Source organism: Procambarus clarkii, chromosome 63 (assembly GCF_040958095.1).
Source record: "Procambarus clarkii isolate CNS0578487 chromosome 63, FALCON_Pclarkii_2.0, whole genome shotgun sequence".
Lineage (NCBI taxonomy): Eukaryota > Metazoa > Arthropoda > Malacostraca > Decapoda > Cambaridae > Procambarus > Procambarus clarkii.
Window position 1 is genome coordinate 31306436 of NC_091212.1, and position 23019 is coordinate 31329454.

Here is a 23019-nt window from a genome sequence, read left to right on the forward strand (position 1 = left end):
GTGTCCTGACCATTGCTAAACAAGGGGCTTCACAAACTACACTCCATTGCACTCCAATTTAATGGATTAGTGTGTAATGCTTATATGAGGAATTAGATTACCAAGTGTAGTAGGTAAAGCACATGACAGGATAGTAATTGGGAGGACAAATTACTGGGAAATTTATCAGTGATATACTAGTTAAGTTCTGCCGAGTCAAGCCTGAGGCTGGGCTCGGGGAGTAAGAGAACTCCAAGAACCCTCTCCAGGTAAGAGGGTGTGATGCTCAAATATATGTATTGAGACACCTTTTGGAGAAGTTACGAAATAAAATTATAGCGTAAATGGAAGTCACTAATCTCTAGACATCAGTGACGAATAAAATCAATAGTGCCTGCACCAGTGCATAGAACGAAACGCCTAAAATGCAAGGAACTCTAATATACTTAAAAAAATATATTAACAATTGTTTTTTCATAGAAATCTGTTAGATTAAATTTGTTGTGTTAATTTTCTACGATACAGTGAATGTTTCTTATTAAAATAATAATTTTTTCATTTTCAGATTTAAGTGGTCAAATCTAATTTGATTTCTTCTATTTTCAAGCAAATATGCAGTCCTAAACTGTAGGATGACACTAGTACAAAGTTCTTTTCAGTTTAGTTAATTTATTATGCACCTCATACCCATCCAGTGGGCGATCACTGGTACAGACACCTAGAACAGTACACTGTGGTTAATTGAGGGTATCTGGAGACTAGCATTGAAATTTATTTAATTTCTGGTCTCCAGGCACCAAAACCATGTACAGTATGCATTGCCTCTCCAAATAAATTGAAAATGTTGTCAGTAATGTCTAAGGAATGAGTTAAACACAGAGCCAATGTGAACAAAATTCACAAATAATATGAAAATGCCACTGAAGTGTACCAATACACCTTGTTACAATGTCATGATCACGATCATGCAGGGTAATGCTGGCTATATTGAGCGATGAAGCATTGATAAACAGATCATATAAGATGACAAGAAAATACGCTCACTAATCAGACTTATTGTCATAAAGTGAAAAAGAAAGTAGGAAAATAAATGTGCAATAAAATATGCTACAAGTTCTATATTATTTCAATGGTGACAAAAAAAAAGAGAGAGAGAGAGAAGTACTGAATTCACTCAATGCAGTGTCAGTGCCTTCTGGAAAAGACAAATCAATCAATAAACAGACAAGCAAAACCATAGGAATCCCCTACTTGACACACCTAATAATAGAAGAAAAGCTAATTGAGAACACAGTCTTACAGAGCCAACTGAAGCAGGCTGAGAGGCATGTGTGGTAGGAGGAGTGGCAGTGGTCAACGTTGGGGCCACAATGGAGCCCGTGACCGTAGTGCCCTGGGTGATAGAGGTGGGGGTGCCAGCTGTTACAGCCTGCGTGGCTATGGTCGTGGTGGTGGTGGCTGTCGAGAGTGCCGCTGTGTTCTGCGGAATAAGAAAATAATTTACTGATACGTACTCTATATCATATTTTGAAGAATTTTGTTTTTCCAAATTGGTAAAATGAAACCCAAAGAAACTGAAAAGAAAAAAACAGCGTTGAATGTAATGAAACGTCATTTTCTGGGTGAGACCCAGAGGCTCCCCGGAGCTTACTAGGCCGATATGCTAATGTCAGACTTTGGAATCAGTCATGTGCATGGAATTCAAAACAACACCAGGGACCACAAGCCAGAACCTGGCCCCCTCAGAAGAGGTATGGGAGCAATGGCATATAGAAACCCCCGTGTGGTTGGAAGCATTCTATGTCTGCCATCGATCGGGTCAGGCAGCCAGAAAGGTAAGCATCCCAAAACAAATCCCCATTCTCATGAAAATATTGCTACCAAAAGCCAAACAAATGAATAGAACTCCCCTAAACGAAACGAGCAAAGGATCATGACATCACACGTCGCTGTCTGCGCAGCTCCCCCCTCCCCGGGAGGGGGAGTCCCTGACCTTACACGCCGGCTACCCACCCTTTAGTTCTGAGGCTGGATGTCAAAACATGTGAAAAACCGTTGACTGGAGAGAGGGAGGGAAGGATGCCGGGGAGCCTCCGGGTCTCACCCAGAAAATGGCGTTTCATCACATTCAACGCTGGTATTCTAGGGGAAGCCCCTTCGGCTCCCCGGAGCTAACTACCCACAGAGGATAAAACATAGGGATTTACTCGGGAGGAGGTCGCTGCCCACTCCTCAACTCTAAGTCGAGACAACTGGCTGCAACTGCCGACCCAAAGCGACTCAGGCCCGACTAGGCCCAGGGATGTTCACAAGGTAACGAGCAGCCAGGACCCTGTTCGACCGTCAAAAAACCCCGGGCTCGAAAGTCATCCCACGACATGTTGCCAAAGATGGCAGCAAGAGCAGCGAACTTACGAACGTCATGGGCACGTGGATAGACCGCAGGCTGGCTAGCCTTAATAACTCTGCAGACGACCTGGGAGACCTGCACCCGTGAACAAGAAAGAAGGGAAACCGGATCAACCCAAAGGACGTCCCCTGACACATAAGCCGTGGCGCGCAAATAACGGTGAAGAGCCGCAACCGGAGACACAAAACATGATGCACCCCCGGCCTAACCAACAAAGCATCCACAACCCAGGGACTCCTCCAGAAAGCAGCAGTCTCATTCTTCGCCAGAAAAGAAGGAGAGGGCTGCAAACGAACAAAACCATCATGAAGACCGAAAGAGCAGAAACCCCTGCGCCTGAAGAGAGCGTGAAGCTCACCAACCTGACCCCCAGAGGCCATGCCAACAGAAAAAAAGCCTTGGAGAAACAATCCGAAGTGGCCACAACAAACCGAGGAGAAGAAAGATAAGAGAGCACTTTCCAATGACCAGAACGCCTCAGGCGACGCATGAGCAGGCCGGAGGTGAAACAACACCCGAGACAGTTTGTGAAACGGTGCAGAAGTAACATCAATACCGAAAGCAAGCTGAAGCGGCTCCACCACCGCCGCACGATACGAGGTGACAGTGTTAGGCATAAGGTGACGGTCCTGGAGCAACCAAGAGAGAAAGGACAACACCACCCTAACAGAAAGCGAAGTACAACGACGAAGATGCTGGAAATGGAATGCCGCCAGGAAACTTCATACTGCCGCAAAGACGAAACCGCAGGTGGGACACTAACAAGGAAGCCACCCGATCACCATAGAGGTACCGAACCCTAAAAAACTCGAAGAGGAAGCTGGCGATGCAAGGGCCCCCCCAGGGGGTCGAACCCAGCGATCGCAAGAGGCGGAAGTGACACCCCCGAAGGAACCAGAACAGTCGACGAAGCCAAACCCGACCCGGCTGGTCGACCAACATCGCGAAGTTCAGACTCCTGCACAAACCCTCGAGCAACCGTCGGGTGACCCGGAAGCCCATCAGAAACAGGTGCAAGCGGGATCGCAGCTGGAGGAGAGACTCCGGAGGAAGAGACAAGGAAGCGATCCGAGAGTCCCACACAAGACCCAGCCACGACCGAACCTGGGAGGGCACCAGACGGGACTTCCTCCAGTTCACCAAGAACCTGAACCCGGCGAGCTGGGAAAGAACCAAATCTCTGGCTAGTAGACAACTGGACCAGCTGGGAGCCCAAACCAGCCAGTCGTCGAGGTATGCCAATACCCGAACACCTAAAAGATGCAGATGGGCCACGATGACCCGCGTAAGGCGTGTTAACACTTTCGCCCGGGCATGACGCAGCATTGCGTCATCCGTTTACTGGCGGTAATACCGGGGATGACGCAGCATTGCGTCATCCACTTTAAATAATCGCCAAAAATCAGGTTTTTATCCGATTTTTTGGGGATTGGTTTTAAAATGTGCGCCGATGTCTTCCCATTTTCTTTGTTGAGCCTCGTGGCCCTCAGGGGGCTTGGCACACGCCGTCGGCCCATTGTTTTCGCTCCACTATTGTGACCAATGTCGCCTCCCCTCACATCTCAAACGTGTGAACATTTCGTCTATTTTCCGTGGCTATATTTCTTACTGCGGCTTTAGAAACTATCTACGCTTACTCCACGATGGATAGTGATAATGAACAAGGCCCTTCCAGGAAGAAAATTGCGAAAGAAAGGCTTGAAAAGGAAGGGAATTGGGAGTGTAGCTGGAAGGCGTCTGAGAGCTCACTCGCGACTAACGTGTGGCCCGTCTTCAACTCGTCGGCGGTTGGAGCGTGACCAGGTTTTTTATTTTATATGCTAATGTTCCTCTAGAGAATTCTATTGCGAACCCATCGAGACCAAAATGAAAGACCTAGGACAAAAAGTGAGGTGACCAGAGTGAAAATAGTGAAAACATTTTATCGCGTTTGAGCACTCCTGGGTAACTCATTCGCACTCTCTCTGTTTGCTGCGGGTAATTAGCCGGGCTTTTGGAGTTTATATGCATTTAGTGCTGTAGAGAATTCTATTGCGAACACAATGATGCCAAATTTAATCTCGTAGGACGAGAATTATGGTGACAAAGTTGAAGAGAGAATTTTTCACTTTTCAGAATTTACGCGCGCTCCTGTGACACCCTGGGTCCCATATCGCACAGTTGAAGGGTGGCGCGCGGGGTACGCCAAAGTGTTAACATGTGAGGCGCCAGATTCAACCCAAATGGGAGACAACAAAGGCAGTAACCTTGATGCCCCACAACAAAACTGAGCCAGTCCCTGAACCCCGATGAATCAGAACATGCCAATCAGCGTCCCGGAGGTCCAGGGACACCATCCAAGAACCAACAGGAGCCGAACCTGAGACAGTAGTAATCCGAAAGGAGGGGCAATGAACCCAGGGGTTCAGACGGGACAAGTCCAGAATGAACCTCAGGTCCACACAGTCCCATTTCAGCACTGGAAACAGATGGGAAACCCATCTGAGGAACGACATTTTGACGACGCCAAAGCAAAACCCACTCCAAGACGACTCAACTGAGCGCAGGAGAAGAAGCCTGCCCCGCAGTCCCGAACCCCCCAAAGGAGGAGGGGCCACCCAAAGCCACCGCAGGCAACGACCCGAAACGCCCACAAATCGTGGGACCAAGCGTGAGCGAACAGCACAAGCCTCCCCCCATCGCCTAGTCAATGGGGCGAACCGCGAAAGGGCTGACGCCCCTTACAAGACCCAGAACCCTGCACAGGGCGAACACCACGCCGACCAGCCGAAGGCGGGTCTGAAGGCGGAGCCAAGCCCGAACCTGGCGCCAGTGGCCTACCATGATGAGAGGAACCCAGAGCCCTGGCACGACCCCTCCAGGGTAAACCCCCCCCCCCTCTGGACCCCCTGGGACCCCCCGGAGAACCAACAAGTCCGATATCGGACGGCAACTGGCCGAAGCAGCTTGAATATACTGCGCTACGGCCGCAGGAGCAAAAAGTAGAGGACAAAATGACGAAGACATCCTAAGAGACAGGGTCCGGGCCAATTCCAGAGAGGAGGCAAGCACCGCCTGTCGACATGCGAGGCGGGAAGCGTAAAACTGGGCAACAGCATCCCGCAAAATCGGTGCAAACAGCTTCAACAAAGCTGTCGACGAGCGAGCAGCCGAGCCCAAAGCACCGGACCCCGGAACGGCCCCGAGCGCCAAGCCACATCCTCCCCACGCCAGTCTGAATGCAGCTCCAGGAGGAAAAAGAAGCGCAAGGCCAAAGCCAAGAAGCCCTTGGGGCACAAATCCTCAGCCACCTGCGCAGCCGAAAGGGAGGAAACCTGCACATGAAGCTGCAGAACACCAACATCCCGCGGAAGGGCAGGAGCAAACAAGCACTCATTGAGGTGCTCAAGGTCGCCCCCCCACCCTCACAGGAAAACCTGAACCACAGTCGAAAACTCACGCCACTCAAGCGTGCGGGAACGACAGAAAGAATGCCAGGCCTCCAATGCAAAGATAGGACAGTCCGCCAGCCAGGACGACTCCGGAACCTTGTAACGTACCCAGAAAGAGAATGAAGTGCCAAACCTGAAAGACGACAGATCCATCACCGAGACGTAATCTGGGTAACGCAGGAGGTAAGCCGTTAGGGCAGCCCGCACCACAGACGGTTGGATGCGAGAAGCCGAAAACCTCTGAAAAGACGGAACCACCACACCTGAGGGGACACGGAACCAAACCCGAGGAGCAGCAGACACCAAATCCAAGTACAGAGGGGCCTCGATTTACGATGGTAATCCGTTCCCAGAGACGTAACGTAAGTCGAACCGATTGTTTCCATAAGAGATAAAGGGAAATGAATTCATTTGTTCCCGACTCTCCAAAAAATTCACTTCAAAGTAAATTTTATACCTAATTCACCCAAATCTTTACTACAAAAGTATGTACAAGTTATTACTTACCTTTACTGACGACTCCTGTTGGCGTATGGAAGATGGTGATGAGGGGGGGAAGAGAAGAGGTGTTACTGCTTGGAAAGGGAGTCCCCTTCCATTGTAACATCAGGCAGTGATGATTTCTCTGGGTTACTCTCTCTCCTACATTTTGCCTGCATAGCACTAGGACCTGGTTGTGGTTCACTGCTTGTTTGTCTCATTAAAAATTTGTCTAGCGACACTTGTTTTTTCCTTCGTTTTAACATGTCTGTTGCGATACATCACAGTGTCATTAAAAAAATTATGGCAACGGCCTACTGCAGCTTGATTTGGGCGAGTTGTTTCCGCAAAACTTTACAGTTCTTCCCATGCTGCACACACTTTCTTAATTTTTGAGGAAGGGATATTCTGTACTGCCTCTATGGTCATCCTCACGTGTGTTTTCACATGTTGAACCTTACCACTGACTTTCTTGGGACCCATGGTGTGATATACAATAATAAGTTTTATGTTAAAAAGCAAAAAATCACCAAAAAAAATGGAATTTCTTATAAGCGTGATCGTCACTAAGTAGGCGGCTCTAGTAAACTGAGGCAGGTCGGCCCACGCAACCAGGAACCCATGCGCTCGTTCAACCCGAACGTGTATCAACAAATATCGTTAGTCGTCGACACTATCGTAAGTCAAGTCACATTTTCCGATCAAATTTAGATCGTAACTCGAGGTGCCACTGTATATAGTATGCAGAGGGGAAAAGAGAACCCCCACTCCTTGTAACAATAAGCCCTGCTCCGAGAGTAGAAAAACCCAGGCGGGATTCAGCGGGGCCAAAGGCCCCCCTCTCCTCAGGACCCAGGGCTGAGTCATCCCCTAAAGCACCGGCCCTAAAGAAAAAGCCGGCACAGATGAGTAAGTTGAACAGAAGGGGGGCCCACTGGTCAAACCCAGAGGCTTCCGCTGGGAGATCGGACTTGAAGGCCTCCGTCGCCACACCGGAAGGGGCATTCCCCGAGACCGCCCGAGACTCAAGACCATCTAAACCCTGACCCAACTCCGAAACCTTCAGACGTTTCAGAGCCGGATGCAGGAGGGGAGGGGAGGGGGACCAGAACGAACCACCGAAGGGGAAGGACGAGGGGGCGCGGACTGAACCAGGGTTGAAGCGACCCCCACCCCCAAGTCCGGGTCCCTATAGGCAAAACGGGGCAGCCTCGAGGCATCCAGGTGAGCAACCAACCGAGCGCGTTGCAACAGCCGAAAGCGTACATGCAATGCCTGCGCCGCCTGTAGCCATAGAATATCATCATTAAACTGGGTAAATTGAGTCACCAGCAAGCAACACAACTCACAGGACTCGGGGTCGAAAGTGTCACCGACCCAACAGGCAGCGTGACAGGAGGCAAAAACCGTGAGGGTCACCCTGAGTCAAAGGGACCGGCAACCCTCGAACTCGCACGAAGCGAGGGGGGACTTCGGGGACACATCCATCAGACCCACACGCCCCCTTCAGGATTCCCAGGGTCCTGAGCGTTTACCAAAAGGGACTCACGCCCAGGTAATCCCAGGCAGGGTACTGCTAACCAGCGCCCACAACTATCAAACAACTATCTATGAGCTGAACCCAAGGGACATGTACACTCACAGGGACCTAGCAGGGGCTCCTTATTCCTCCAAGGAGTGCCGGACCAACCAGGGCTGTGGTGGGTATGTGGGCCTGCGGGCCTGCTCCAAGCAACAGCCTGGTGGACCAAACTCTCACAAGTCAAGCCTGGCCTCGGGCCGGGCTTGGGGAGTAGAAGAACTCCCAGAACCCATCACCAGGTATCAACCAGGGCCTCCATCAGAAAAAAACTTACACAGGTCAGACACAATCAGGGAAGAAAGGCGGACCCCCACTCACAAGGCAAAAAGAAAAACAAAACCCCGCAAGAGGACAATGTACCCCGCAGGACAACATACCCCAAAGAACAGAGCCGGCCGCTGTGAGTGGTAAAAACAAGCTGCGCAGCACCCTGCACCAAACCAGTGCAAACTGCCTCTTACCCTAAGGTAAATAAGGAAGACAAAAGCCCCAAGCACTAAAAGGGCGGACGAAAAACCAAGCAGGAATACGGCGGAGCAGAGGCAGGTCCTGAGGAGCTCTTGGAAGGTAGCCCCAAGGGCCGTACTTACAGGGCACCTAGGGACAAGAACCCTAGGCGCATGCAACCCAAGTACCGTAGAACAACTAGCTCTCGCACTCCTCGAAGACAGCCACCACACTCTAAGCACAATACTGAAAACTCTGGAGCCAAGCACACGACCTCCGTCTCTAGCATCAGCCTGAGAACTGAAGGGTGTAAGCCGGCATGTGGGGTCTGGGACTCTCCCTTCTCTCTCCTGGGGAAGAGGGAGCTGCGCAGACAGCGGCGCGGCGACGTGTGATGTCATGATCGTTTGCTCGTTTCGTTTTTTCTATCCATCTGTTTGGCTTTTGGTAGCAATATTTTCACCAGAATAGGGGTTTGTTTTGGAATGTTTCTGGGTGCCTGACCCGGTCGATAGTTCTGGCTTGTGGTCCCCGGCAAGCCCATTGAACTCCATACACATGAACTGATGCCAAATTCTGACATTAGCATATCAGCCTAGTAAGCTCCGGGGAGCCGAAGGGGCTCCCCCCAGAAAATATTAATAATAATAATCTTTGAATAATAAATTTTGTTGCTGAGTAATCAGTTTGCATTTCTAAACAACATGACTAATTTATTTGCAATTAAGTAATAATGATTAATATATTTGTATTTATCACACACTTAAATCAATAAATATATATCTATCCATACACAATATCAAGTCTGCAGGGCTTATATTTCAAATCTGGATGGTAAAGAAGGAAGCTACTATACTCATAAAATTGTAAGCAAATTCTAATTCAATAATACTTTAAAGTTTTATATAATTCATATTAAGATTTTGATCACAAGCCAGAACAAATTTTACATTATTGTACTTGCAAGGATACTTATTCAATAGCCAGAACAATGCCAACACTGACTGAAAACAATAACAGACAAGTAGTACAAAGTCATTTTGTTCCATACATAATATCAAATGAACCTAGATTTGATTACCAAACAAGGCAAGACGTGTGAGTATGTTACCTTATACCTGATGCCTCTGTTCATCTACCAGTAAAAAAGTACCCGAGAATGTTCGCCTAGCTGTAAATAAGTACAAGTATATGGGAGATAGGCAACTGTTGTGGCTCACATCCTGGAATAGGTTAAACAATGAACCTGGGGAACTTCTAGAGCATAAAAAACCAATTTTGAATGTAATGAAACTCACTTTTTTGGACGAGACCCAGAGGCTCCCCGGAGCTATCCAGGCTGGTATGTAATATATATTAGACTTTGGCATCAGTCGGTGTGAATGGAGTTCATAGGCCTACTGGGGACCCCGAGCCAGAACCTGGCCCCCTTAGAGAGGCACGAGGAGCAATGGCCTATAGAATAGCACATGTGATTTGGAGCATTCCATGTCTGCTATTGACTGGGCCAGGCACCCAGAAAGTTAAGCATCCCAAAAGAAACCCCTATCCTGGTTGAAACTACTACTGAAAGTCTAACGAGTGGACAGAGTTCCCCAAAGAAAAACAAGCAAACGAGCATGACTGTCACCACTTGCTCCATATTTCTTAAATAAAAAAACAAAAAGAAGAAATAAATGAAAAATTTTGAAAAACAGAACAAATGTCAAAAAGGTTCGTTCGGTGGTCGGCAGGTAGGCTGCCTAAATGGACCATGTTTTGGCCTCTGTTCTGCACCATATGTTATTCTGACTCACAAAGGCCAATTGTGACAATACATGAATAGCTATCAAGGCAGCTAGCTTGAGGGGAACAATGGAGAGCGTTCTCCCAAAAATACCCATAGTGTATTGGTAAAACTTTTACTGTTCTCATGCATTCAGTAAGTAATTATAAAAAGAAGGCACTAAGCTGGGAAGGCTGTGTAGTACCATCAAATGTGTGAGATATTCAAAAGGCTCTATATATCACTAAGGATGCAAACATGAGAACAAAAACGCCTAAGTGAACAAACCGAAAACAAGCAAACAAGCATGACGTCACCATAGCCGCCGCGCTGCTGTTTGTGCAACTCCCCCCCTCCCTGGGAGGGAGAAGGGGGAGCCCCAGACCCCACGCGCCGGCTATCCAACCCCAGTTCAGAGGCTGAATGTCAAAAATGCAAAAATCGCCAACCGGAGGGAGGGAGGGTTGCCAGGGAGCCTCCAGGACTCGCCCAGCAAATGGCGTTTCATTACATTCAATGCTGGTTTTCTGTTGAGAGCCCCTTCGGCTCCCAGGAGCTGCCTAACCAAAGATAAGAAAAAGAGGGACTTACCCAGGAGGCAGTCGCCAATTGCGTCACAACTCAAAGTTGAGACAACTGTCTGCAACCCAAGGCTACACATGCCCGAGGAGGGCCAGGAACATTATATAGGGCCAGTTTACATTAACAAGGTACCGTGCAGCCAGGACCCTGTTTGACCGCCAAAAACCCCATGCCCGAATGTTAGCCCAGGTCATATTACCAAAAACAGCAGCCAAAGCGGCGAACTTACGAACATTGTGGGAACAGGGATAAACTGCAGGTTGGCTGGACTGAATAACCCTGCGGACGACCTGGGAGATCCATGCCCTAGGACAGGAAAGAAGGGAAACCGGGTCCACCCAAAGAGCGTCTCCAACACCCGAGGCCGTGGCGTGCAAGTAACAGCGAAGAGCCGCAATCGGAGCCACAAGCTGAAGCGGTTCTGCCGTGCCGCACGATACAAGGCAACAGTATTCGGCACAATATGACAATCTTGAAACAGCCAAGAGAAAAAGGACAAAACAACCCAATCACAAATTGAAGACAATCTACAAAGAGACAAAAAGTGACAAAGGGACCAGCAGGAAACGTCATACTGCTGCCGAGACGAAACACCAAGGTGGGACACCACCAACAAAGCCACCTGATCACCATACAAGTGGTGATGAACCTGCATCAGAAGACCAGACGCGAAGATTGGAGAAGATCGAACCAGCCATGTACCAGACCGGACTGATCTGCTGAAAGAGGCGGAGCCGCAGAAAGATCCCCAGGTTCGGACACCGAGCAAGCAGCACCTGAAACCAAGACTAGGCCGGCCACCAAGGGGCCAACAGGACTACTATTCCCTGGTAAGTCTACAACCCCACCTCGACCAGTCCTGGCAAAAGATACCGACCCCGACGGATTCGCAGTTGGGGAAGGGCACCACATATACCGGGAGATGCCTCGACCACGCCGGAGCGAAGAGGTCTACCATCAGGCGCCCGTACGTTCGGCAGAGCCAACTGAAGGAGTCGGCGTCGACCGACCATTCCGTGGATAGGAAAATGAACCAGGACAGACTGCCCACCATGACATTGGACACTCCCTGGATATGAACTGCCTGGAAGTAAAACCCCGAGATTTCAGCAGACGAGTCACCCGAAGCAACCATTCCCAAAGAGCCAAAGACCGCATCGATTTCCCCACAGTTCGGACAATGAACCACGGGGGAGCAGTCCAAATGGAGCTAGATCATCAATCCGTGATGAGCTGGATCGTCGATCCGTGAGCAATGAGAACTCTGAAGCGAAAGCCACACCGTAGTGAACTCCCCTACCATGTTGTGAGCCCGACAAAGGATGGACCCCACAAGTGGTCCTTTAGCCACACCTGGCAGAACCCCACCAGGCAAACAAAAGAAAACCCCCCGCAAAAGCACAACGTCTCCAGGAGGAACAGAACAGGCTGCTATGCGTATTATAAGACAGCTGCACAGTACCTTCTGCCCCTGCCAGCAACAATATTACCTCCTACCCAAGGTCAAACAGTGGCAAGAAATCCCCAACTGACCCCAAGGGCGGGCAATCACCGAGCAGTAAAAGAACCATACGGAGGTGGTTCCTGGACAGTCTATGGAAGGTAACCCCAAACTGCAAGGGCAGTACTTACAAAGCACCTAGGGAAAGAACCCTAGGCACATGCTGCCCCAGAACTTCACGAATTACACCTGGCTCGCACACCACCACACAGCAGCACAGCACAGCACAACACTGCAAGGTACAGCACTGCTCAAAGATTTGAGAAAGAGTTGATCTACTGCCACTCTACACATCAGCCATAGAACTGGGGGTTGGATAGCTGGCGTGGGGGTCAGGGGCTCCGCCTTCCCCCTCCCACACCAGGGGGGAAGGGGGTGAGACTGTGGCATAGGCCCCCCTGGCCACTGGGGAAGCCCTGTCGGCTCCCCAAAGCTAACTATCCACAGATAAGAAAAAACAGGGACAAACCCAGAATGCAGCAGCACAGCAGGGCTCAAGTTGAAGGAATCAACGGCCAAACAAACGCCCCCAAAGCCACACAAGGCTGGAGAGGGCCCGGAACTTTCACTAGATATCTGGCGTACAGGACCCTGTTCGATCTCCAAAACTCACGTGCCTGAATGTCAACCCAAGACATGTTCCTAAAAACCGTGGCTAGCCCCGCATACTACCATATGTCATGGGAACAAGGATGGATCCAGTTTGGCTGAACTTGAGACACTGCGGACAACCTAAGATACACCAGCCCAGGAACAGAGAACAAGGAAACTGGACTCACCCAAAGAGCGTCCACCGGCAATGAACCAGCGGCGGAAAGCCGCCACCAAACACAACACGTGATGCACTCCCAGCCTAACCAACTAAGCATCCACCACTACCGGACCTCTTCGGAAGCCTGCTGTCTCATTCATTGCCAGAAAAGAAGAAGGCTGCAATCGAACAAAACGACTACCCGGACCAAAGGAACAACCCCCTGGTCCCGGAGGTGAGCATGAAGCTTACTAACCCGAGCCCAAGACGCCAAGTCAAACAAAAATACGGTCTTCCCAAAATAATCACCAACTGAATGGATCCCCACAAAGGGCCGATCACCAGTAGCAGTGGTGAAACCTTACGGGCAACAGAGGAGGAAAGCCCCCCACAACCTAGGCGAGGGGCTGGTTCCCAACCTGCACACAGAAATAACATCACATGAGACCAGAAGACATGGCAGGATGTGCAGAATACTCCCGTTGAAAAGCAGAGGTGCAACAGGTACTCTGAGAGAGAACTCTATCAACATCAGAGGCTCGAGACTGTTCAATACGCTTCCACTACACATAAGGGGCATAACTGGCCGACCCCTCACAGTGTTCAAGAGAGAACTGGATAAGCACCTCCAAAGGATACCTGATCAACCAGGCTGTGACTCATACGTCAGGCTGCGAGCAGCCGCGTCTAACAGCCTGGTTGATCAGTCCAGCAACCAGGAGGCCTGGTCGACGACCGGGCCGCGGGGACACTAAGCCCCGGAAGCACCTCAAGGTAACCTCAAGGAGTCTAATAAGCAGCTAAGCAGACCTCCACCGTCTACATAGGGCAAAACGACAGAAAATTAAATAAGAACAAGCCCCCAAAACTACACCACAAGCAAACTAGCAGCCAGAGAGAAATGTCAGCCATCTCATCGGTAGTAAGCAGACTATGCCAGATGTAGTGTGACCCCCCCCCCCAACCAACACCACTCCTCTACCTGGGGCTAGACAAATACCCCAGACCTCCGACTTACCCCAAGGGCGAACACAACACCAAACAACGAAACCCTCAAACGGAGAGCGAGTCTCAAACGTCCAGGGAAGATAACCCTGACACGCAAGGGTAATACTTACGGAGCACCTAGGGAATTGTCTCTTAGGCACATGCAGCTCCAAGTACAGGAACACCTGGCCACTACACCTTACACACAGCCGGTACAGCCACATAGCAAAATCAAGAACAGGAACTTGAGGCCAGAGGTGACCTTGATTGTTTCAAACGTGGGATGGACATGTATATGAGTGGGATTGGGTGGTAATAAATGGGAGCTGCCTCATATGAGCCAATAGGCCCTCTGCAGTTACCTTTGTTCTTATGTGACTGAAGCGACCGCAAGCACATCAGGTAAAGAACTGAAGTGGTGGGTGGCCGGCTCCCCCTCCCCCTTATTGAGGGGGGGGGGGTCGGATATGCTAATTAGCGGTAGTACTAATTGTGTGCAAGGATTGCCAGTTTCTTATCTTTCAGCAGGAGTTTCTTTTCTCTTTCTGCATAAGGTGCCAATTTTACTGGCTAGTTGGTTATTTTGGTTCGCCTATCTGGGTGCCCACCCTGATCAATGGTATAATATGTTAAATGTAAAGTGCTCATACACGGTTGCTCCCTGTGCCTCTCTGAGGGGGTAAGGTTCTAGCTCGTGGTGCCCGGTAGGCAAAAGAACTCCTGTGACTGATGACCCAAGCTAATAAAGCACTATATTAGTTTTGATAGTTTCAGGAAGCTGATGCGGCTCCCTCAGAAATTTCCTTTGAAATGGAAGATCTTTATGATGACCAAACCACACATCAGAAAATGGGGAACAACGACGTTTCGGTCCATCCTGGACCATTATCAAGTCGAGTGATTATCTGAAGTCATCATATCTTCAGCCATGTTATTGTGGCTTGTCTGCACATGGAAGATCTTTATTCAAAAGTATGGAAAGTAAAACAAAAATTGTACAGCTACACTTATCTTAGCCTGGGCAAACAAAGTTCTGGCATTTATCTGCACTATGTTGAGATGGGAACCAGGATCAAACAAACGCTACTTTTTTGTGTATTGTTCAAATGAAATGTACCTTTTAGTTACTTTTCAATTACTCCGAAGAGAAATGTCCCCGTGGCCCGGTCTCTGACCAGACCTCCTGGTTGGTACAGTATCTTCTATACAAAAGTAAGAATACCAAGATAATCTTATACAGTGAAGATCTTTATAGTGATCCAAGAAAGAGCAATGGTCATTATATGATGGGAGACCAGGAGCTCAAGAATGACCAACTCCAAATTATTTTTTGGCCTTCCATGACTACTGGGAGACAATTTTATAGATATTGGAACCATTAAAAGGCAACAACGGTATTTAAACAGACAAAACTTAAATAGTCCTATGGTGATAACTGGAATTTATTAGAAAATCAACACATGATAACTGCATTTCATCTTTTAACCCTCAAACTGCACACCACTTAGGTAAACTTCCTGGTGTGAATAGGAGAAAAAAAATAATCTTTTTCCTTTCTATATTGTAAAACACTGCTTTCTAATGACAGAAAGTAGATATACAAAAATAAAATCCTTTTTGTTTGGCTGTGGTGAGGTGAAAAGTTGAAAATGCAAAAATGTGAGAATTTACTTCCAAGTTTACTATCTGTAATATTTATTGTCATCACTAATATCTTTCAGGTACATGAAAGTCCTTGAAATTTTGCATGGTGTCAATGGCAATGGTGTGCATAAGCATCAGTAAATGGATGGTTATGCACTTGGCAACATGCCAAATGTTATTGTAATGATGCCCTGGAAGGTATCTAAGGCTTTCCAGATAGTTTCCCAATAAGTAAAGCAATTGCCAGAAGTTACTAGAATTAAATCCTGAATCTTTAGAAATTTGGAATATTACAAGGCACATTAAATCTTCGAGAGGCAGAGTCCCTTATTGCTCGAGAGCCACTGGAGCAGTCTAAGGAGTTAATTAATTAAGGAGCCAATAGATAGTTTTTTAAAAGTTGTTCAATGTCAACCAATATTTTTTGACTAGTTGTATATGAAAAGAGCTGCAATTGTTCCAAGTTTCAGTACTGCAGCCTAAATAGAAAGGAAGATTTTTTTTCAATGAATTTTACACATTTTCAAGTGTATTTACAACCACACCTTTCAGGTATAATCATTCTACGACACTTTTCTGTCACATTGGCATATAATAAAGGATCTGTTGCCAGTTTTTTTCCAAAACATCTTTAGTTTTCCAAATACAAATAGTCAAAGTGCACCCCCCCCCAAAATAAAATTATGCAAATATATCATGTTTATTGCTATTATAAAATCAATAAATGAACTTAGGAAACAAAGTTGGCATCAGATTTTAGAGACAAACTCTACATATAAGGTGTAAGTTTCATGTAAATTGAATAGAAAATGAAAGAGAAATTTGAACATTTGTTACTTGAAAATAATAAGTAAAAAATGAAGTCTATGGTGCTGCCATCTGTGGCTGAGGTTGACATCAACCAATTTCCTGGCCCCCTTGGCACCCTTATAGATAGGCTTACATGCCATCAGGTGTACAAGTTTCATGCAAATCGTCAGATAAACAAATAAGAAAAAAAATTGGGGAAAAAAAAAAAAAAAAAAAAATTAACTTAATTTTTTTTTAATAAAACTAATTATAATTTTTTTTTAATATATGCTATTGTGATAGCCAAGTGTCATAGACATGATTTCAGTTGACACTTGTGTTTGATAATCGTTTTTGACCATTTTGGAAAATTTTTGCCATCTAATTCAATATTTTTTTTCTTCCTTCTTATTTAAGCTACGATGCTGAAACTTGGACCAGATGAAACCCTCTTTATATACAACTAGTAAAAAAAAAAAAAAAATGGATGACATTGAACAACTTTCAAACAACTATCTATTGGCCCCTTAAACAGCCCCAATTAATCTGCAATTACCTCATATACCCAAATTGGCAAATGGTGTACAAGTGTTAAGTGTTAAGCTAGAAAGCAATATATCAATGGCAGAGGTAACCCTTCATATCTGAGCTACGATGAAAGTCCCCATGTTGGAATGCTTCACAGTGGCCCAGGCAGGTCCAACATGTCAATGATATAATGTGCTATGCACACTGTGCATAATATTAATATTTAGTTAATATTTTATACAAGCTCCAAACCCGCTTTTCATTTAACTTACTTTCAAAAGAAATATTTTTAACTTTGCTGCATATAATTAATGGACTGATCAAAATTATCCAAGCTTACATATCTTTGTGATATACAATATAATAGAGATTAATCTATATAGTCTATATATCAAACTTGGTAACAAGGAATGTGAAAGCAACACAATATAAAAGCAATCTGAATAATTCAATAATTTCCTTAATGTAATTATATAACTATTTATTACTATTTATTGATTATTGCTAGCTCTACAGGAGTTAAGAGCAAGCAACAGATATATAGATTTATCATAACAAGAGATCCACCAAAGTGACCACATGTTATCCCGCATGCCTCACCAACCCAAGCCCAAGTTCCTCCTCACGCGGTGTACTGACAACAGTTAATGCCAAACATGGCATCGCTTGTAGAATAAAAGTTGTATAAATTAATTTGAAATCTTCCTGAATTCTTTTATTACTTGCATGCTTCATGCAAGAAAAAATTGCCCTAGAAAACACTATTTCCCTTAAAAGCCATCTGATACGCAAACTTTTTTTTGTATATTAATATCATTATGTATTAACATAAATATTGTAATACCTACTCTATATCTCAACTACCCTATCTGGAACCTATCTTACACTGATTACCCAATTCTGTTCACCCCATGCTCCACATATGGAGGGGCAGGGAATACCACACTATTCCCAAAATCGACTGACCACTCCAAGTTCATCAGCCCCTTCTTTATGTAATTCGCAGTCACACAAACCCCCCTTACCATAAAGTGCCCCCATGAATCCCCTCATAATAGCAGCCCTTCTCACCTACTAGAATGGAGAATATGGGAGATTAAAAACAAGAAAGCACTTAATAGAGCTATGAAGTAATGTACACAAATACTGATTTGATTGCCAACAAATGGAGGGAGCAGACCCACAATGAGAACCCAAAGGAAAATGCACTCACAGAAACATAACAGACAGGAGTTGTAAAATTTGTTGGTTCTCCCACGTGACTACTACTACACAGTAAGAAGGAATAGGAGGGGGAGTGATCCTTCTGGTCAGGAAAGACTGGAGATTTGAAGTGATAGTAATTTCTGGTTGTTAATCAACCCGTCTCAGACCAAGTTCATTCTATCCAGCGGTCGACCTCATAGATGCATTCATCAATTTTAACATTCTGTTCATTCAAAACAGAACTTTTCTCAAATATAAATTTATATATATTAGCATAGTGTGCATATTTAAGCAATGGTTAGGTTATGTTGGCGATTATTTGTAGTACGTGGATGAAGCATTTACAGCATCGTGGTTCCAACAAAAGTCGTCAGCAAAGCACTTGTTCCGGAAGTGTATGGACGTCATCAATTGCGAGTCGTGTGTAAACAGGTTTTCATTCATAAACAGGGGGGTTTGGCGGGTGCATGGAAAGGACTTAGGGTCTTTGTTTGGAGGATGGGCCGAGTTAATGAATCAAAGACAACATAACAAGCACCAAAACACGGGGAGTATCAATGATAATATTTGCAATGACATACAACACTTCACAAAATGACAGAAAACAAAGATAGGAATACGATAAAAACTGTTAACACTTTTGTCTCAGGGGACGGAGTTGACGTTCACAAATAACTCTGTGGATGTCTGGAGGGAACGCATGTGGAATAGGAAATTTAAATATTTGTTGTAAGAAATTTAAATATTTGTTGACATTCCATTTGTTTTCCGATCATTATGGAACTACTTTTAAAATGCGCTCCTTTAGATTGTGAACCATTTGATACCAGAATGAATGACGTAGCATGGAAATTGGGGTGAGAAAACTGAACAGAGTACAGTGTATACACATTTTAGTGTACATATGTGTGGTTGTGTGGATGGGTGCTTGCTCATGGGTAATGCTCAGCAGACTTTCTAGCTTGCTGGAGGTATCACGCCTGTTTATTTTTATCTTTTATACATATCTATCTTTAGAAGATTCTATTACGAACAAATTTATACCAAAATGAATGATGTAACACGAAAATTGATGAGAGAAAATTGAAAATTGAATAAACATTTTAGTGGCTGCGCACTCACAGGTAACGCTTGGCCGATTTTCGGGTTTGCTGTGGGTGGCATGCCGGGCTTTATGACCTTATATGCATATTATTTGTATACTGTGTGTGTATGTATTTTATTATATATATATATATATATATATATATATATATATATATATATATATATATATATATATATATATATATATATATATATATATATGTCGTACCTAGTAGCCAGAACGCACTTCTCTGCCTACTATGCAAGGCCCGATTTGCCTAATAAGCCAAGTTTTCATGAATTAATTGTTTTTCGACTACCTAACCTAACCTAACTTTTTTTGCTACCTAACCTAACCTAACCTATAAAGATAGGTTAGGTTAGGTTAGGTAGGGTTGGTTAGGTTCGGTCATATATCTACGTTATTTTTAACTCCAATAGAAAAAAATTGACCTCATACATAATGAAATGGGTAGCTTTATCATTTCATAAGAAAAAAAATTGAGAAAATATATTAATTCAGGAAAACTTGGCCTATTAGGTAAATCGGGCCTTGCATAGTAGGCTGAGAAGTGCGTTCTGGCTATTAGGTACGACATATATATATACAGTGGTACCTCGCATAACGAATTTAATCCGTTCCATGCTCGTCATGTGAAACGGACGTCATACAAAACGAGTGTCCCCCCATGTAACCAGTGTGATGCACTGTGTTTATTGTGAAATTCCCCCAGAGTGCATGACATCAAATGTTCCCCAAAATATCATTTTTCTTTGCAAAATGATAAATTACCTTCCCTGAACATGTCTATGTAAAAATAATTACCAAATTCCACTTACTTTGGCTGTGAGGGCGTGGACAAGGTGCGCTGTGACGTCATCAGGGCCTGGTCGCCCGTGTGTGAAGCTCCCAGACACAGTCGCGCAGGCCATTCAAGCACCGCGTGTTGCCACAAATATATTTTCAAATATTTTTTCTATGCATTTCCAATGCGGTTTTATTTGTTTCTTTTATCGTATATGATGCATATTTGTGACCTTTACAATATGTATACAGTAGAATGTTCATAATTTTCCATGGAACTGTGATACATGTGTCAGTAATGTGTCCACAATAAATGTTTATTGTCACAATATTACATGGTAAAAATTCACAAAAATTACAATATGTACAGTTTCACATACTATTTACACAGTAACACACTGTATTACACACTCTACTTTGGAGGTGCGTAATAGTCAACGAAGTAGTCCATGGTACACAGCGCGACTTTGCTCTCCTTGCACCAGCTACAGATAGATTTTCATTTCCTGTTTCATCGTTCTGTGTTCTTGCAAATAATGCACTCGTGTGCACCCTTGGCTTTAGTACTTGTAGGTGGTATGTAGGCAAGCTTGTAAAGCATAAGGTAGTATTGAAACGATTATAGGAAAAGCTCAATTTGTAAGGTAGTCTTGAAAAGATCGCTTTGTAAGGTCCCACACAGGAAGAGATTCAGCTAGCCTCAGAGTGTCCATCAGTCAGGAAGAGATTCAGCTAGCCTCAAAGAGTGTCCATCAGTCAGGAAGAGATTCAGGTATTCTTGAAAATATCAATGAACACCACCATGGAAGCCGCTAACACTTCATCTATGCTACTTGTATCAGATGCATCATCACTGAACGCAGAAAACGATTCATCTATGTATCATCTATATAAATTCGAGATGGCAAGGGTGGGGCTCAGAGCTACACCTGGATACGCTCGCTGTATCATCCTCATAGGTGCTGTATCACTGGCATCCGACCGTTGTGTTAAGCCCTTATTGCGCCTAGCTTCACCAATGTTATGACCCTTATGTTCTTCAAACAATAGGGTCTGAATTGCACCGATTGGGCGCAGTCTTTCAACACCGTGTGGGACAGATGTTTGAGAGCCAGAGGCACGTGTGCCACAAATGGTTGCTCACGCAGTACTAACCCAGCCAGCAGCCCTTGTCTTTCATATTCGTTATTACAAAAGGTTCGTTCAGTGTTTGTTGGGTAGGCTGCTCCATTATGACAATCTTTCTTTGTTTCAAATGTGTTCCATTTGTTTTGTATTTGTCACTTACGTCTCAATAATGGAGCAGCCTACTCGACAAACACTGAACAAACCTTTATGGCATTTGTCCATTTTTCAAATTGTTTCAACAGTTCTTTTATTTTTCATTTTTTTTTATTTAACACTTTCGCGCTATCTGGATGCGCCGGCGCGTCCCGTTTCGTCTAACGCTAACGCATAGTGGACATAAAGTTGAGTCCTCTTTTAAAATATTTGTATAAAATTCAATTTTTATCCGATTTACTTTGGGTTTGTTTCAAACTGCGCGCTATGAGGCTCTCTTTCTCACCACTAGGCTGCATAGTACAATAAGTTCATGAAAGGTGTGGATAACTTCGATCAAATGGTATTTTGTCCCAAACGGGTTGCAGGTGGGTGACTTTAGCCGTTTATACTGGTAATGCTTCCCCCATATCATGTATTATATGCATATGTCTGTTTAGGGAATTTTATTCCGATCAATATACAACCAAAAATAACTGTGTGCAACAAGTATAAACTTGACAAACATAACAAAAGTAAAAACATTTCGTGTGTGTTTGACCTCACTGATATGTTCCAGCGTTGTTTTATATTTGGCGCTATTCTAACTTACGCTTTGTTGATATTTTTTACCTATGGGCACATAGAACATTCTATTGCGAACACATTGACACAAAAATGAATGACGTACATAGAAAATTAATGTCATGAGAGTGAAATAAGTATAAACTTTCAAAGCGCCGTGCGTCGTCCCGTCACCGATACCGGGTAACAATTTCACCACTTCCCACACTCTTGCGGGCGGGCCGCATCATTATTCTACGCTTATATTCATATCACCGTGTTGGGAATTTCATTGCGAGTCCATTGATACCAAAATTAACGCTGTAGAATAAGTGTGGAGGTGATTACAATCCCAAGAGTAAAAACATTTTGTTGCTGATGGGCGCTCACGGCGAGTCATCTTCGTAGTTATTTATTTGGTGCTGGTATCCCTATACGTTTCGTGACTTTTTTTACTGATGTTCTTCTAGAGAATTTTATTGCGAACACGTTGGTACCAAAATGAAATACGTAGCATGAGAACTAAGGTCAGAAGAGTAAAAAGAGTATACACATTTTTGTTTTTACGCTTAAGCGATAAAAACGCCGCGCGCACATTCGGTTGGCTGAGTGACCTTCGCGGAAAGCGCGAAAGTGTTAAGAAACATGGAGCAGCCGACCTGTAGACCACCGAACGAACCTTTTTGAGATTTGTACTGGTTTTCAAAATTCTTCATTTTTTTTTTATTATTTACGTTTTTTGTATGTAAGAAACATGGAGCAGCCTACCTGCCGACCACCGAACAAACCTTTTGCTATAAGACAAATGAAAAATAAATATTGAACACATTTGAAGAAAGGAAAATGTCATAATGGTTTATTCAGTGTATGTAAGGTAGGCTTCTCCATTATTGAGACGTAAATGACAAATACAAAACAAATGAAACACATTTGAAACAAAGAAAGATTGTTATAATGGAGCAGCCTACCTGCCAACACCGAACGAACCTTTTTGACATTTGTTGTATATAAGACATTTCATTTCTTTTTTTCTACAAAAACGTCAATGCTTTTCAACATCTCAGCAGTCACCCTTTTATATCCCAGCATCATTAGCATCTTTAAGCAAGAACAACATAATTTATGTGCATCGTCGGAGGCGTCTAGGAATGTGCAAGAAGCAGCGCGACCCCACTGTGTGGTGTTGACGTTATTCAAACCAGCGTTCGTCATACGGGACGAT

The 23019-nt window shown here is 45.0% G+C and overlaps 1 protein-coding gene across 3 annotated transcripts in view; it reads right to left on the minus strand.

Annotated features, from left to right (window-relative positions):
* LOC123769433 (transcription initiation factor TFIID subunit 4) overlaps nucleotides 1-23019 on the minus strand; it is a 241093-nt gene that overhangs the window by 131513 nt on the left and 86561 nt on the right. For all 3 annotated transcript variants that reach the window (XM_069308836.1, XM_069308835.1, XM_069308834.1), the window contains one exon: nucleotides 1280-1459. In XM_069308836.1, the coding sequence (XP_069164937.1) occupies nucleotides 1280-1459 (180 nt within the window). The remainder of the gene's footprint in view (nucleotides 1-1279; nucleotides 1460-23019) is intronic.